The 16,900-nt window shown below is 37.7% G+C and overlaps 1 protein-coding gene and 1 non-coding gene across 2 annotated transcripts in view; one reads left to right on the forward strand and one right to left on the reverse strand.

Annotated features, from left to right (window-relative positions):
- ifi44g (interferon induced protein 44g) overlaps window positions 1-7,745 on the forward strand; it is a 14,540-nt gene extending 6,795 nt beyond the window's left edge. The window contains exons 5-8 of the mRNA XM_052121626.1: window positions 2,106-2,264; window positions 3,294-3,465; window positions 5,870-5,970; window positions 6,062-7,745. Coding sequence (XP_051977586.1) covers window positions 2,106-2,264; window positions 3,294-3,465; window positions 5,870-5,970; window positions 6,062-6,229 — 600 coding nt within the window. The 3' untranslated portion in view covers window positions 6,230-7,745. The remainder of the gene's footprint in view (window positions 1-2,105; window positions 2,265-3,293; window positions 3,466-5,869; window positions 5,971-6,061) is intronic.
- Window positions 7,746-8,929: 1,184 nt separating this feature from the next.
- trnag-ucc (transfer RNA glycine (anticodon UCC)) lies at window positions 8,930-9,001 on the reverse strand. The gene has a single exon. It is a non-coding gene; the product is annotated as a tRNA-Gly (tRNA).
- Between the last annotated feature and the right edge of the window lie 7,899 nt (window positions 9,002-16,900).

Below are 16,900 nucleotides of genomic sequence, written 5' to 3' on the forward strand. Positions count from 1 at the left end.
CTTGTCACTCTCTCTGGCCTCCTCTCTCACTGACCTCCACTTTTACATTTTGAGATATTTTCAGGAGTTAACGGTTATTGTGTATAACCATCTTATGCAAAACTTTTTCTGTTAACAAATAAGCACTGTATGTTACTATGCCTATATTGTTTTTCTTCTAAATACAAGACATGTTTGGTAGAACTGTAAAATAAATGTCTATTTCAGGTGATTTTCATCACAGGATTTGAACAAACTTTTTCCTATAAAATTACCGTTATACAGGGAAAAGATTTACAGTGTAGAGAATGAGTAATTTTTGCAGCTTGGTTTTAGCAAATGCTCTTTTTCAAGTCAAGTCAAGTCAAGTGGTTTTTATTGTCGTTTCAACCATATACAGTTAGTACAGTACACAGCAAAACGAGACCACGTTCCTCCAGGACCATGGTGCTACATAAAAACAACAAAGGACCAACATAGGACCACATGAGACTACACAACGAAATAAAATACCTATATAAAAAAACCTATATATACCTATATAAAGTGCACGTGCAAACATGTGCAAAAAGTACAGGACAGTACAACAAATTACTGACAATGAACAGGACAATAGACAGTGCAGCGCCGACCAGTACTCTAGTGCAAAAAGATGACAGTTTCTAAAAATGTAAACATAACATACTATGAGATAGTGTTCTATGCACATAGCAGTTATTGAGGTAGCAGACAGTTATAAAGTGACAGTAATTAAAGTGCAACTCAGGACACGTGTGTGTCAAACCAGTCTCTGAGTATTGAGGAGTCTGATGGCTTGGGGGAAGAAGCTGTTACACAGTCTGGCCGTGAGGGCCCGAATGCTTCGGTACCTCTTGCCAGACGGGAGGAGGGTAAAGAGTTTGTGTGAGGGGTGTGTGGGGTCGTTCACAATGCTGGTTGCTTTGCGGATACAGTGTTTTTTGTAAATGTCTTTGATGGAGGGAAGAGAGATCCCAATGATCTTCTCAGCTGTCCTCACTATCCTCTGCAGGGCTTTGCGGTCCGAAACGGTGCAAGTCCCAAACCAGGCAGTGATGCAGCTGCTCAGGATGCTCTCTTTTTGCAGTAAGAAGGAAGTTTTGAGTTCTAAAACTTAGTGTTTTATAGTACAGTGACCTCTTATATGTTAAAGAAATATTCTGGGTTCAATACAATTTAAGCTCAATCGACAGCATCTGTGGCATAATGTTGATTACCACATAAAATAATTTAAACTCGTCCTTCCTTTTCTTGAAACAATTAATCTATAGGTACTTACAATATAAGTGAATGGAGCCAATTAGTGTAGGATTTAAAGGCAGAAACATGAAACTTATAATTGTATAAAATCACTTGTATTCATAATTTGTTTTTAAACTCATGTATTATTTGAGCTGTAAAGTTGTTTAAATTGTCCCTTTTACAGTAATTTTATGGTGTGTTGACATTAAATCGTCATGGTAGTGAAGTTGTAAAATTTTTCTTTACACAGATGCAGTTGGTTAGTGATTTTATCACACTGAAATCATGTTAACACTCATATTGTTTATGTCTTGTGTCTTCATTGTATTTTATCGCTCAGAAATTGGCCCCATCCACTTCCATTGTAATTGCCACACAGATTTTTGCTTATTTTAAAGAAAAGGAGTGAGGAGTCTAAATACATTTTTGTGGTAATCAACATTATCCCTTAAAATGCTGTCGATTGAATTTAAATCGTACTTTACCTGGAACATGCTTTTACAAGTTCAAGGAAAATGTATTATGTAAAGTGTTACCAAAATAATAACAATATGCCCATAAAATCACAGAGTGAATTGGTATCCTTTATTTGGGAACCTAGTAAATCACAGCCTTCATGTTTTATAAAATAACTAAATCACACAAACCAAGGTTCTACACTCAGACATATGGTTACTAGTAAAGTAAAATTAAGCTGCTAATTTTTAACCTCTTGAAGTTGACAAACAACAATTTTTAAAGGTTATGTACCTACTTTGATTGATACTTTGCTGACAAAGACATTTTTATGAGTTTCATGGCTTATATTTATCCTCTTGGAAGTGCCAAAAACTGAAACGGTGTTGTGTTCTTCTTTGTGTTGTCAGCTTCACTCATTCACCATCAGAGGAGCCGGAGAGAAGGCTGATGAGCCCACTTCTTTAGTGTTGTGTGATGTGATGGGTGTGGGTGAAGGTGAAACCACTGGACTCACTCTTCATGACGCTCTATCTGTCATTACCGGACACGCCCCAGAGGGACATCAGGTACACTTTGAAAAATGCTTTTGAAACACTGTAAAAAAAAAAAATATATATATATATATATATATATATATGTAAATGTGTGTGTATATAAACGGTAAACACTTGCAACTGTGGTTTCCAGAATTGTAAAAAATACATTGTTAATGTTTCAGGCATTACAGAATTAAATTATATTAAGGTTCAAATAATCTGCTTGGTACTTTTACTACTACTTGTACTGATAACCACCATAATAACACAGATGGTACAACGGAAGACCACATAATGATCTAAATTCAGTAATAACACAGAAATAGGACACTGTGTAATAAACAAAATTACTAAATGCCAATAGAGTAACACATGACACTAATGTACTATAGCTTAACTAAATAACTTAAATGTAATATGAAACACTCCTATGCAAATAACTACGACAAAACAACAACAACAGAAATTGAACACATTTTTACAGTAAAAGTACATGTACTTTCAAGGTAAATCTACATTTTCTGAAACACCAAGTTAATTATAAGGTAAATAATAGCCTTAAATATTTATAACGTATATTATATGTTTTAAATATTTATATATTTTAATTTAAAATAAAAAATATAACATACTATTTATCCACCCAAAATAAGTTTTTTTTTATGTCAATTGTATTAGTCAAAGTAATCACAATGACAATATCAAGAGAAATAATCAACAGTTATGATTTTGTTATTATTGGGCAGCCCTAGTTTGGAATTTGGTAAATGAAATTTAATAACTTTTTTGGTAAAATTATGTTACAGTATTTCCCTCTAAAGCAATTCTTTACTATTGTTTTGAGTAAAATGATATATATATATATATATTTACCATATTATTTGTATATGATAAATATTGTTTAACTTTATATAATCACATATGTTTTTATTGAACCATTGTACATTACTTTTCCATTAAATTTACAAATATTTTTTACAGTGCACTCATTCTTTCAAGATTTGTGAATGGTTTGCCATATCTACTGTACTCCACTAAAACATTTTTCTGGTTTTGCAGTTTAGCCCTGAGCAGCCTGTTGGTTCTGATACTTTGGGCTATGTTAAGAAACCAAGCACCAGAGACAAAGTGCACTGTGTAGTATTTGTAGTTGATGGCTTGAAAGTCAGCTCCTACAACAAAAGCTTTGGCACAACATTCCAGCAGTTAAGAGAACACATCAGCAAATTAGGTGAGTTGTGAAGCCAATCCCAGATATTAATCATATGTGTTTCACAGTCATGCAGTCTTGATTTGCAGTCATATCTGAGTCAAGCATGACAAACCTGCACTCCTATCGTTTTGTTTGTGTGAGTGAAGAATTTACTGGTTTCAAAATTATCTTGGGAAAAACTTGTTCTTTGACTCCTTTAAATGTATGACATTCAAAATAAGGAGAGTCACAATACTGTGTTATTTTAAACTATGATATTGTTGAAGTCTTGTTGTTATATTCCAAAGGTGTTGATTCATTTTTACACCCTTGTTTTCAATTAGAACACATTGAAGTAGTTTCAGGTTTGTTTACCACATTGCAGTTCCATATCACTTCGCCATGTATGTTGCTTAACAAAGTAACTGGCTGACAGGCAAAGAATTTAACCTCCAAGCCAAATTTGAGTCCTATTTGCTGCTTGGCAAGTGTTCACTTTAGACCCTGAATTTTTAGGGATCCAAGCACAGAAGTATTTTATTTGTACTGTTTTTCTTCTTCCTCCTCCTCCCATTGTTCTTATTTCTGCCTTGGAAAAAAAATCCTAGAGACACCAAATTTGGAAGAATGGTCTTAAATCCCCCCCACTATGTGAACATCCTACCCTTGTTGGCACTACAATATGCAATTTTAACCATATGGACTAGAAAGTTTTTCGTGGACACCATGCGAGGAGCGGAAGTGTAAATGATGAGCTCTGCACACTTTGCTAGTTTTTAATTATTTTGTGTTATAATCCGAAGAAATTCGATAAACCCTGCTACATATTTGTTCTTTCAAGTCAATATGGAAAGAAGTCAAAATCCTCGCGCTCTGGAGATATTAAAAGATCCTTACATGCTCCAGCTGAAACCTCTGATGGGCAGCAGACCAGGGACTTGGTTTGGAAGGTGTGGCGGGAGAAATCCAGCGTCAACTGGCGAGCATGTCTATGATGCTTACGAAGGTTTTTGCAGATTTGGAGGATATTGCTGTAATACGTCGATCGATTATGGTAATGGAAACTAAATTCTCTGAGTTGGTTACAAGAGTGTTGGACGTCGAGAGACGGATCGGTTGTCTTGAGACATCGGAAAGGGAATTATCCGCTAATCTGCCAGTGACTAGGATAGACATGGAAACCGTTTCGGGAAAAGTTAGAAGATCTTGAGAATAGGAGCAGGTGGAATAACATCCGAATTGTTGGAATTCCTGAGCATGAGGAGGGCAGAGACATGGTGAAATTCCTAGATGAGCTCTTATAACTGGCCACAAGCTGGAAAACCAGAGTCCCGGCTCTTTTCCGATCTGCTGAGGGAAACAGGCCCTGATCAATTCTGATCATCTGAAAAAGATCTTGTGATGTAAGGAAAGAGTTCTTGGAAGATTAACAGCATTTTCTTGTTCCCAGACTTTGCGAATTCGACAATAGAGAAATGTGATAGATTCAAGGAATGCAAGAAACTCTTACATCAATGGAAGGTCGCTTTTGCACTGATTTTGAATTTGGATTCGTTAAACCACTAAGAAGATATAGGCTAATAAGTGAATTGGGCCATGGCCAAAAATGTATTGGCTCAATATTCATTTTGTCATGAAGGCCTCTAGGTAATACATGGCAAATTTTGTGCAAATCGGATCAACGGTCTAGGAAAAGTTTGTTAAAGTAGGTTTTTTGATAGGCTCAAATTGGCTGACAAAATGAAATTGGAGATATCCGTTTTGTTGCGCTAATCCTTTTTTCGTAAGTCATGCTTACAACATAACTAGAGTACTTAGTAATAGAATTTTTTTGCCCCTGACAGATCTGTTCTTTCAAATTTGGCAATTTTAATAATTTTCTTTAATAATTGCATCCTGCCACTGCAGTATATTTCATTTGTAATTAACATACTAAAACCATTTAATTTCTGTCTAGTTTTTCTGCCATTTTGATTATTAAGAAAAACATACTTTATCAAACTCCTCCTAGACCGTTGGATCGATTCGCACGCAATGTTGCAATGTTTACAAGCCCTCATGACAAAAAGTAAAAAATGTATTTGGGCAACGTCCAAAAAATGCATTTGTTTCTACATGATAACTTTTTGAGGGTCTCTAGAACATACAAAATTTTGTGTGAATCATCCCCATGGTCCAGGAGTTAGAAAAGGTACAGGATTATGTACAGAAATGAACACAAGCTCCACTTTTCCAAACTTCTTGGAGACCAATAAATGCTGCTTGTGGTCATACATAAAATTGACCTCTATATATTTCTATATATATATATACACACACTGTGTACTGTATATATATATATATATATATATATATATATATATATATATATATATATATATATATTTAGTATATATAATTTTTATTATACTGAAATCATTCTAAAATAATTTTCAAAATACAGGTGTACACCAAGTGGCATTACTGACTCATGTGGACCAAGTTTGTAGAGCTACAGGAAATGACATCACCCAGGTGTACCAGAGCCAAATCATTAAGCAGGCGGTTCGTCTTACTAGAAGGTTTTACTTATACAATTTACAGCTAAATGTATAACTTCTATGTCATTAATTATGTCATGTACTAATCTATCTAGATGGTGAAGGCCGCAGATCTGCTGGGAATGGCCACATCCTATATTGTCCCTGTGAAGAACTATTGCTCAGAGCTGGACCTGGATGAAAACACTGATGTTCTACTGCTCAAAGCCGTTGACCACATCTTACGATACGTAAATCTGTACTTCCAGGACAACAGAGAGTAAAGCATGGCTGTGGCATAGAAATTAATATTGCAGTTACAGAAGTGCCCAATATGAGTTCATCTGTTGTACTTCAGGTCATTTATAAATTTATAAGTTTCATTACATTTTAATTAGTGCTATCAGACGATTAATATATTTAATTGCAATTAATCGCATAATATTTCATAGAAAATTTCAATTTTCCTTTCAAAATGCATTTATTTCTTTTGTAGGGAGGAAAACTAGACCATATTAACAATAATGCTTAATTAGCATCTTCCAAACAAAGCCTTCCAAAAATGCACTAAGATAGCACCAATTGAAGTATTATTAAACGTTTCCCAAAGTCTAAATGGGAGGTTGACTAATTGAAAGAACTAGTCCCCATAGGTTGCGTGTTCATCGCAATGCACATTGAGTCTCTCTTTAGCTTTCCACTTCGGAATTGGAAATGACATTACAAATGTGTGGCAGCTTTAGTGGAATAACACACTGGCTTAGACATAACACAACATAGTGGCATAACAAATCCATTGAACCTCTGTTATTGTTTACTAAAACTGTTACATGTGTTTTCTGGCTGCTAATGCAGTTATTCTAGAACACAAGGACCAAATTGAAACATTGATGCCGATTATTGTGATTTTCTATTCTAAAATGTTAGTTTTAATTAGAATTTTTATCAAACAATATAGTGTTGATTATTTTTTTCTCCATCCATGCTGTTTTCAGAGTTATCTGAGAGTTTGGCTAACAAAGTTTGGTTACAAGGTTATTTGTTTAGGGTGTTCATTTTGTCAAGTTTAGAAGGGTTTTTTTTTTTTTTGGCATTGTTAAATATGTCTGATCAAGTCTTGTTCATTGAAGGCATGTCCTTTGTGGACAGATGTACATAGTCTACATGTTTTGCTAAAACGTTGAGAATCTGAAGAGTGATTAAAGAAATATTCCTATCAACAGCACAAAATTTTATTAATTTCGACTCGTCCCTCCTTTTCTTTAAACAAAGATCTGGGTTACAGTGAGGCACTTACAATGGAAGTGAATTGGCCGAGTCCATAAACATTCAAATGCTCAAATTTTGACAGTATAACCACAAGTCATAACAATATGTGTGAGAAAATCATTTACTAACCGCATCTGTGTAAAGTTATAGCCAATTTTACAACTTCATAGCCATGGTGATGTAACACTGTAAACCTTTAAACAACCTAAAAGAAAACTATTTTATTGAAGATATTTTAACTATTTCAGCTGCAAAATGTTGTTTTAAAATAAATAATACATGAGTTTTAACAGAATTTAATGTAAGTGCTTTTATAAAATTATAAGCGTCACATTTCTGTTTTAACCCTCCAAAAATGTACCCCATTCTCTTCCATTGTGACTCACTTGGAACACAGATCTTTTAAATAAAAGGAGTCGAGTCAAAATAAATAGTCGATTGAGCTTAACTTGTATTGAACCCGGAACATTTCTTTAATATTGAATAATTGTGAGACCATAACAAATATTATTACACAATTTATTTTGTTCCGGCAGCAAAAAACTAAGTGTACTATGAAGTGTCCTTGATTTTCTGAAAGAGGAAAAACTAAATCTAGTGGTGGATTGCAGCAGTCAAAAGAAAGTCAAGTCATTTTTATTTAACACACATCGTTTCAAAACATCTTTACAGAAGATCAGGCATTAACAGAAAATGAAACTGTAATATCAATAAAGTCTTAGTCATCATTGTGTAATTAGATAAAATATGATTGTTAATCGTGTTTAAAAATAAGTAATTAAATAATAATTGTTGTAATAACACCAGTGATCAAGCTGAAAGTGACAAGGAACACAAAACTCCATAAGATGTTGATTAATGGAGAAAAATAACCTTGGGAGAAACCAGACTCACTGTGGAGTTCCCCTCTGACTAAACATCATGAATATAATGCCAATATTACTTATGTATAGTGCAAGTCATGGTTTAAAATTATTCAACTAAGTAAGTGTTAAGGGTCAGTGATTAAACATAGATTTTGTATGAACTGTAAGATTAATGACTAATGTCTTTGAAGTCCATCCTGGATTAAATCCAGAAGTTCACATTGACATCCTTTTGTTAGTTGGCTGATGAAGGCTTTTACTGGCAAATAATTAAGTCTATGTATTCCATTTTAAGAGTGTAGTCCATTTCTAGACCAAGGTGATGCAGGCAGAGATCAATGAGTTGCATCGCCTTCAACCGGCAGGACAGTTCGGTGTGGTCCATCCTAAATCCAATGTTCAGGCAATGGCATATGAAGTATCCCATGTCTTACAATTGGAGTTGGGATCAGGTCATCCTCTTAAATCCATTGTAAAAGACTGAAGTCTAGCGCCGGCTGCAATTACAAAGAAAGATGCAAAATGTAATGTTACTCCCTTTAGCATCTGTATTAGAAACATCATCATAGAAGTGTTAACTATAGTATGCAAAACAAAGTGCAGTGATATAAATGATATACATTAAATAATGTAAAAAAGTTTGCTTGCTCTCCTCTGCTTAATTAAGGTAAAAAATAAGTAATACAATTTTGTGAGAGTCCCTTTGACTAGGAACATATTAGGGTCAATTTTGAATTTTCACAGATTATACCCCCTAAACTGTTAGTTTTCCCCAGTGCAGCGGTAGCTTTTTAAACGGATTCTGACAGAATTATAAACAATTTATATATTTTGAAATTAATAATAATTTGCGTTGGCCGGGAATCGAACCCGGGTCAACTGCTTGGAAGGCAGCTATGCTAACCACTATACCACCAACGCATGTATGCTTAATCTGAAAATATTGTGGTTTACAAATACATACATGGTCTACATGTACATATTGGGAATTGAGTTTGCCAAAATGTTCACTGTTTTGAATTGTTCCTTCTCTTTAATATGGGGAATCATTATTACTCTCTTAGCATTTATTCTTTTGCGCTGCATTATTGGGAAACATGAATCTGGTGAAGGTGTTTTGGCCATTGTTGGGGAATAGTGTCGTGAGGAGGGTTGGAAGATCGTGAGTGTTGGCAGGTATGTAAATTTTTCCTCTGAGGAGAACAAGTAAAGAAATCTCAAATAAATCAGGTAAATATTTTTCCCGTCACAAGCAATGCTCCAGACTTCAGCCCAGTATGTGGTGGAAATACACCATAAACTAGTTTTGAAACCCGTTTTAAACCGTAAAAGAAGACGCAGAAGTGGTCATGTGTCTTGAAAGTGAAAATGCTGTCGTGATCAACTGCACAAATCCCTGCTACTCAAGAGGCTCCAGTGTGAAGTTTCAGTGGTACATTTGTTATTATTTCATTTCTGTAGCCCAATTTGATCTCAAGTAAAACCTTTGCTTTGGTTGTTTAGTTTTACAGAGTTATAAAATGTCAACCAGTTTAACTGACAAATGAAAAAATAACCCTTTTAAAACCTTCGTGTGCAGAATAGTTACTTGAATAAGATGTAACTGTAAAGATAACTGAATTGGATATTCATGTTACTATAATATATTAGAGTCTCAGAAACATTCATAGAAATGTAATATATGTGTGTTCATGCTGGCTTCACAAAATAAAATAAAAAATGTTTATTGTATTTTTCTTTAGAAAAAAATTATTTAATGACTGTTAGAAATAAAAGTCTTCTAAACGATAGCAGTGCCTTTTCTCTCCGTCTTTTATTGAGTCTTGAATGAATCAGTACAAAACATCCAACGTTGGGGAGCGAATTCAAAGTAGCTCAACTCAGCTCATATAGCGTACAAATATATATATTGCAATATTGGAGGGGAGTTTACAGGACTATCCAATAAGAACAAACATTACCTCATACAGATAACAATTCCATATGACAGACTCCTTCGAATCCTTGAGAGCCCAAAACCTATATGAAAAGGCTGCTCTCTGCGAGAGCCTGATGGACCATGCCATAGACAATCGTATAAAGTACACACACTAATACAATGTACACAAACATTCGATGTATGCTCAGACAGAGTGAGGAGGGGGCCTCCACAGCTCCATCTCAATATGAAACAGATGTTTGATAATGCATACAGAAAGGAATGCAGCAACTCAGCATCTCTCTTGGACAGAGCTGAGATGTAGAAATAACATTTCTATTTCTTACAATGACTAAAATGTCATGTGGTGTAACCATCCAATAAAAGTGATAAAAATACTTCCATTGCACCTTGAGTGACTACAACTCAATCATTCATTTAAAAAAGGTTTTCACACTTAATCTGAAAAATATTTTTTACAAATATCATGAATTTATAAGTCTAGAATATCAAGATGTTAACTCAGGGTTACACTAAATGAACTGAACAAAATGTGCCTTTTTATAAAAATCATATTTAATGATAGGAATATATAATATGTATACAGAGGTTTTCCAGCATAGAGAATTATGAGGCGGCCGCCTCTCTCAAATTTTGTGCTGCCTCCGGCTGTGGACGAAACTCAGGCAGGCAGTCACGTGGTGCTAAAGCGCCCACTTATTTTTTTTATTTAAATTTCAGTTTTTATTTAAATTTCGCCCTTGACATCAATTCTCGTGAACCGGAAGTTGCAAACGACTTTTCTCCAGTGTTGTGACGTATTTCCGAGAGAAACGGAATAGTAAATGAGGCAAAATAGTGGGCGTGGATTTTTTCCAACTAGCACCTGATTGGATCTAAAAAAAAGTAGGCGTTTCATTCAGAAATGGAGGCAGATCTTAACGCAAGTTTACAATCGGTTGTTTCTCGCCGCCTGAAACACCGACAGCAGTCCCCTTCCTGCAGCAGGAGGAGGAGGAGGAAGATGAAGAAGAACAGGAACACACGGAGGATCATTTCGTCACGGGGGGAATCAGACCTTACATGTTTGAGCCGTATGCGGAGGGTTCGAATTGTCACCTGGACATGGCGGCTCAGGAGCAAGTTCACACTCGCGAGCATCTCGATGTGTCCCAATGGTAACACTAATTGGAATTATAAAACTATTTTTATTTGCTATTACTGCTGAAACCTTAACCGTTATGATAGTAACCTGCGTTTTATGTTTTCATAAGTTTTTGAATGTTGTACTTTGTCTAGAATAGGGGGTGGGCCTACATCTATAATTGACATATAATTAAGCTTACCACGATTAAACCACAACTTTAATTAAGTTGGCTTGTGAGAGCCAACTTACTGAAATCCTATTTAAACTTATTATTAAGTTGGCTTGTGAGAGCCAACTTACTGTAATTCTGTTTAAACTTATTATTATTAGTGGTGCTTGCCAAAGGCAAGGCATCACTATTGTTATTCACCATACTTATTATTATTATTATTATTAGTGGTGCTTGCAAAGCATCACTATTGTAATCTCACATACTTATTTTTCTTTTTAGTGGTGCTTGCAAAGCATCACTATTGTAATCTCACATACTTATTATTTTTATTTTTATTTTTATTTTTATATCTCCGTACAAAAGTTCGGCACCTAACTCGACACCGTTTGGCGTAGACCCACGAATGAGGTATCAAATCGAACGGCCTATTGAGGACACGTGTGCTATGACATTTGTAGCTTATCGGGTACGGTATTTGCCCCAGGGGCAAAAAAGCGGCCGCAAAATCCCATAGACTTAACATTGCGAGAAACTTTGACGCATCACAGCTCCGAGCGAGGATTTCGCAGAAACGTGTGATTTGCTACATTTGAAGAGGCTGGCAGGCTCTGTAAGAGCATGCCTCAATATGGGGTAAAAGTTGCACCCCTGGGGGCAGGAGCAGCCCAAAGTTGCCCCCATTGACTTACAATGGTGTAGGACCGGACCATGAAATAGGGATTTTGTATTGAACATAGCTCTGGATCACAGTGTCGTACAGACAAGGGGTGGGCTCATTTTACTCAGACAACCAATCAGTCTCTCGGGATCATTGTGAAGCTATCAAGCCACGCCCTAACAACAATTTAAAGCACCTTAGCAACAAGTCCCATAGACTTCTAATGAAAGACATCAAAGGGATATCTCCGGATAGAAGCGTCATAGAAACACAAGGGTGGTCCCGTTTGACTCGGGGCAGCAAACAGCCAATCATGAATCACCTCAACACTTCCTAGCCCCTCCCTAGCAACCATTGTCGAGCACCTTAGCAACCAAAATCCATAGAGGCATATCTTCGATTCTGAATGTCACAGAGGCATGGGAGTTGGTTTATATCACTCATACTGACAAGCAGCCTTTGAAGTTTCACGATTGGCAGCTGCCAAGCCACTCCCTAGCAACTAAACAGAGTACCCTAGCAACCGTTTAGCTACAACTATATCTCTGCACCAGAAAATCAGAGAGACTTCTGGGTTGATTTATTCCAATCAGGATGGCAAGGACACTTCATAAGTATCACTACGGTAACTGCCTATCAACCACATGGGGTTACCCTAGCAACAGAGTAACAAATCACATATCTCTGCATCGGAAAACGTAGAGACTTCCGGGTTGACTTATTTCGCTCGGGATGGAAAGGAACCGCGTATTGTATTACCTTGGTAACTGCATAGCAACCACACGGGCTTACCCTAGCAACCGAGTAACAAATCACATATTTCTGCACCAGAAAATCGTACAGAATTCGGGTTGATTTATTTACTGACCGTGATTTTTGTTCTTTTCGAGTTACAGCATGCTGTTTGACGAGTTTCGCCACGGCAAGCACCACTCACATTTTCTTCAGGAAATGTACCCATCTAGTTAGTGGTGCTTGCAAAGCATCACTATTGTAATCTCACATACTTATTTTTCTTCTTATTATTATATCTCCGTACAAAATTTCGGCACCTAACTCGTCCCGCACCGTTTGGCGTAGACCCACGAATGAGGTGTCAAATCGAACGGCCTATTGATGACACGTGTGCTATGACATTTATAAGCGATCGGGGGTACGGTGTTTGCCCCAGGGGCAAAAAAGCGGCCGAAAAATCCCATAGACTTAACATTGCGTCAAACTTTGACACGTCACAGCTCCGAGCGAGGATTTCGCAGAAACGTGTGATTTGCCACATTTGAAGAGGCTGGCAGGCTCTGTAAGAGCATACCTCAATATGGGGTAAATGTTGCACCCCTGGGGGGCAGGAGCTGCCCAAAGTTGCCCCCATTGACTTACAATGGTGTAGGACGGCCCATGAAATAGGGATTTTTTATTAAACATAGCTCTGGATCACAGTGTTATAGAGACAAGGGGCCTGCCTCATTTTACTCAGACGACCAATCAGTCTCTCAGGATCATTGCAAAGCTATCAAGCCACGCCCTAGCAACCATTTACAGCACCTTAGCAACAAGTCCCATAGACTTCTAATGAAAGAGATCAAAGGGATATCTCCGGATAGAAGTGTCATAGAAACACAAGGGTGGTCTTCTTTGACTCGGGGCAGCAAACAGCCAAACATGAATCACCTCAACACTTCCTAGCCCCTCCCTAGCAACCATTGTCGAGCACCTTAGCAACCAAAATCCATAGAGGGATATCTTCCATTCTGAATGTCACAGAGGCATGGGAGTTGGTTTATATCATTCATACTGACAAGCAGCCTTTGGAGATTCATGATTGCCAGCTGCCAAGCCACTCCCTAGCAACTAAACAGAGTACCCTAGCAACCGTTTAGCTATAACTATATCTCTGCACCAGAAAATCAGAGAGACTTCTGGGTTGATTTATTTCAACCAGGATGGCAAGGACACTTCATTAGTATCACTATGGTAACTGCCTAGCAACCAGATGGGGTTACCCTAGCAACCAAGTAACAAATCACATATCTCTGCACCAGAAAATCAGAGAGACTTCTGGGTTGATTTATTTCAATCAGGATGGCAAGGAAACTTGATTACTATCACTATGGTAACTGCCTAGCAACCAGATGGGGTTACCCTAGCAACAGAGTAACAAATCACATATCTCTGCATCAGAAAAACGTAGAGACTTCCGGGTTGACTTATTTCAATCAGGATGGCAAGGACACTTGATTATTATAACTATGGTAACTGCCTAGCAACCAGATGGGGTTACCCTAGCAACCGACTAACAAATCACATATCTCTGCATCACAAAAACGTAGAGACTTCCGGGTTGACTTATTTCAATCAGGATGGCAAGGAGACTTCATTAGTATCACTATGGTAACTGCCTAGAAACCAGATGGAGTTACCCTAGCAACCAAGTAACAAATCACATATCTCTGCATCACAAAAACGTAGAGACTTCCGGGTTGACTTATTTCAATCAGGATGGCAAGGAGACTTCATTAGTATCACTATGGTAACTGCCTAGCAACCAGATTGGGTTACCCTAGCAACCCACTAACAAATCACATATCTCTGCATCACAAAAACGTAGAGACTTCCGGGTTGACTTATTTCAATCAGGATGGCAAGGAGACTTGATTAGTATCACTATGGTAACTGCCTAACAACCAGATGGGGTTACCCTAGCAACCGAGTAACAAATCACATATCTCTGCACCAGAAAATTTTACAGACTTCTGAGTTGATTTATTTCAATCAGGATGGCAAAGACACTTGATTAGAATCACTATGGTAACTGCCTAGCAACAAGGAGAGGTTACCCTAGCAACCAAGTAACAAATCACATATCTCTGGATCAGAACATCGTAGAGACTTCCGGGTTGACTTATTTAACTCAGGATGGAAAGGAGCCATGTATTGTATTACCTTGGTAACTGCATAGCAACCACATGGGCTTACCCTAGCAACCAAGTAACAAATCACATATTCCTGCACTTAAAAATCGTACAGACTTCTGGGTTGATTTGTTTACGACCATAATTTTTGTTCTTTTCAAGTTACAACGTGCTGTTTGACGAGTTTTGCCACGGCAAGCACCACTCACATTTTCTTCAGGAAATGTACCCATCTAGTTAGTGGTGCTTGCAAAGCATCACTATTGTAATCTCACATACTTATTATACTTTTTATTTTTAGTGGTGCTTGCAAAGCATCACTATTGTAATCTCACATACTTATTTTTATTTTTATACTTTTTATTATTCTATCTCCGTACAAAACTTCGGCACCTAACTCGTCCCGCACCGTTTGGCGTAGACCCACGAATGAGGTGTCAAATCGAACGGCCTATTGAGGACACGTGTGCTATGACTTTTATAAGCGATCGGGGTACGGTAATTGCCCCAGGGGCAAAAAAGCGGCCGAAAAATCCCATAGACTTAACATTGCGACAAACTTTGACGCGTCACAGCTCCGAGCGAGGATTTCGCAGAAACGTGTGATTTGCCACATTTGAAGAGGCTGGCAGGCTCTGTAAGAGCATACCTCAAAATGGGGTAAAAGTTGCACCCTGGGGGCAGGAGCTGCCCAAAAATGCCCCAATTGACTTACAATGGTGTAGGACGGCCCATGAAATGAAATGGCATTGGGATTTGTATTCAACATAGCTCTGGATCACAGTGTCATAGAGACAATGGGGCGGGCTCATTTTACTCAGACGACCAATCAGTATCTCAGGATCATTTTGAATCTATCAAGCCACGCCCTAGCAACAATTTAGAGCACCTTAGCAACAAGTCCCATACACTTCTAATGAAAGACATCAAAGGGATATCTCCGGATAGAAGTTTCATAGAAACACAAGGGTGGTCTCGTTTCACTCGGGGCAGCAAACAGCCAATCATGAATCACCTCAACACTTCCTAGCCCCTCCCTAGCAACCATTGTCGAGCACCTTAGCAACCAAAATCCATAGAGGATATCTTCCATTCTGAATGTCACAGAGGCATGGGAGTTGGTTTATATCATTCATACTGACAAGCAGCCGTTGGAGATTAATGATTGGCAGCTGCCAAGCCACTCCCTAGCAACTAAACAGAGTACCCTAGCAACCCTTTAGCAGTAACTATATCTCTGCACCAGAAAATCAGAGAAACTTCTGGGTTGATTTATTTCAATCAGGATGGCAAGGACACTTCATTAGTATCACTAAGGTAACTGCCTAGCAACCAGATGGGGTTACCCTAGCAACCGAGTAACAAATCACATATCTCTGCATCAGAAAAACGTAGAGACTTCCGGGTTGACTTATTTCAATCAGGATGGCAAGGACACTTGATTACTATCACTATGATTACTGCCTAGCAACCAGATGGGGTTACCCTAGCAACCGAGTAACAAATCACATATCTCTGCACCAGAAAATAGTACTGACTTCCGGGTTGATTTATTTCACTCAGGATGGCAAGGACACTTCATTACTATCACTATGGTAACTGCCTAGCAACCAGATGGGGTTACCCTAGCAACCGAGTAACAAATCACATATCTCTGCATCAGAAAAACGTAGAGACTTCCGGGTTGACTTATTTCAATCAGGATGGCAAGGACACTTGATTACTATCACTATGATTACTGCCTAGCAACCACATGGGGTTACCCTAGCAACCGAGTAACAAATCACATATCTCTGCACCAGAAAATAGTACTGACTTCCGGGTTGATTTATTTCACTCAGGATGGCAAGGACACTTGATTACTATCACTATGGTAACTGCCTAGCAACCAGATGGGGTTACCCTAGCAACCGAGAAACACATCACATATCTCGGCACCAGAAAAGAGTACAGACTTCCAGGTTGATTTATTTCAACCAGGATGGCAAGGACACTTCATTAGTATCAATATGGTAA

The sequence above is a fragment of the Xyrauchen texanus genome, chromosome 48, assembly GCF_025860055.1.
Source record: "Xyrauchen texanus isolate HMW12.3.18 chromosome 48, RBS_HiC_50CHRs, whole genome shotgun sequence".
Lineage (NCBI taxonomy): Eukaryota > Metazoa > Chordata > Actinopteri > Cypriniformes > Catostomidae > Xyrauchen > Xyrauchen texanus.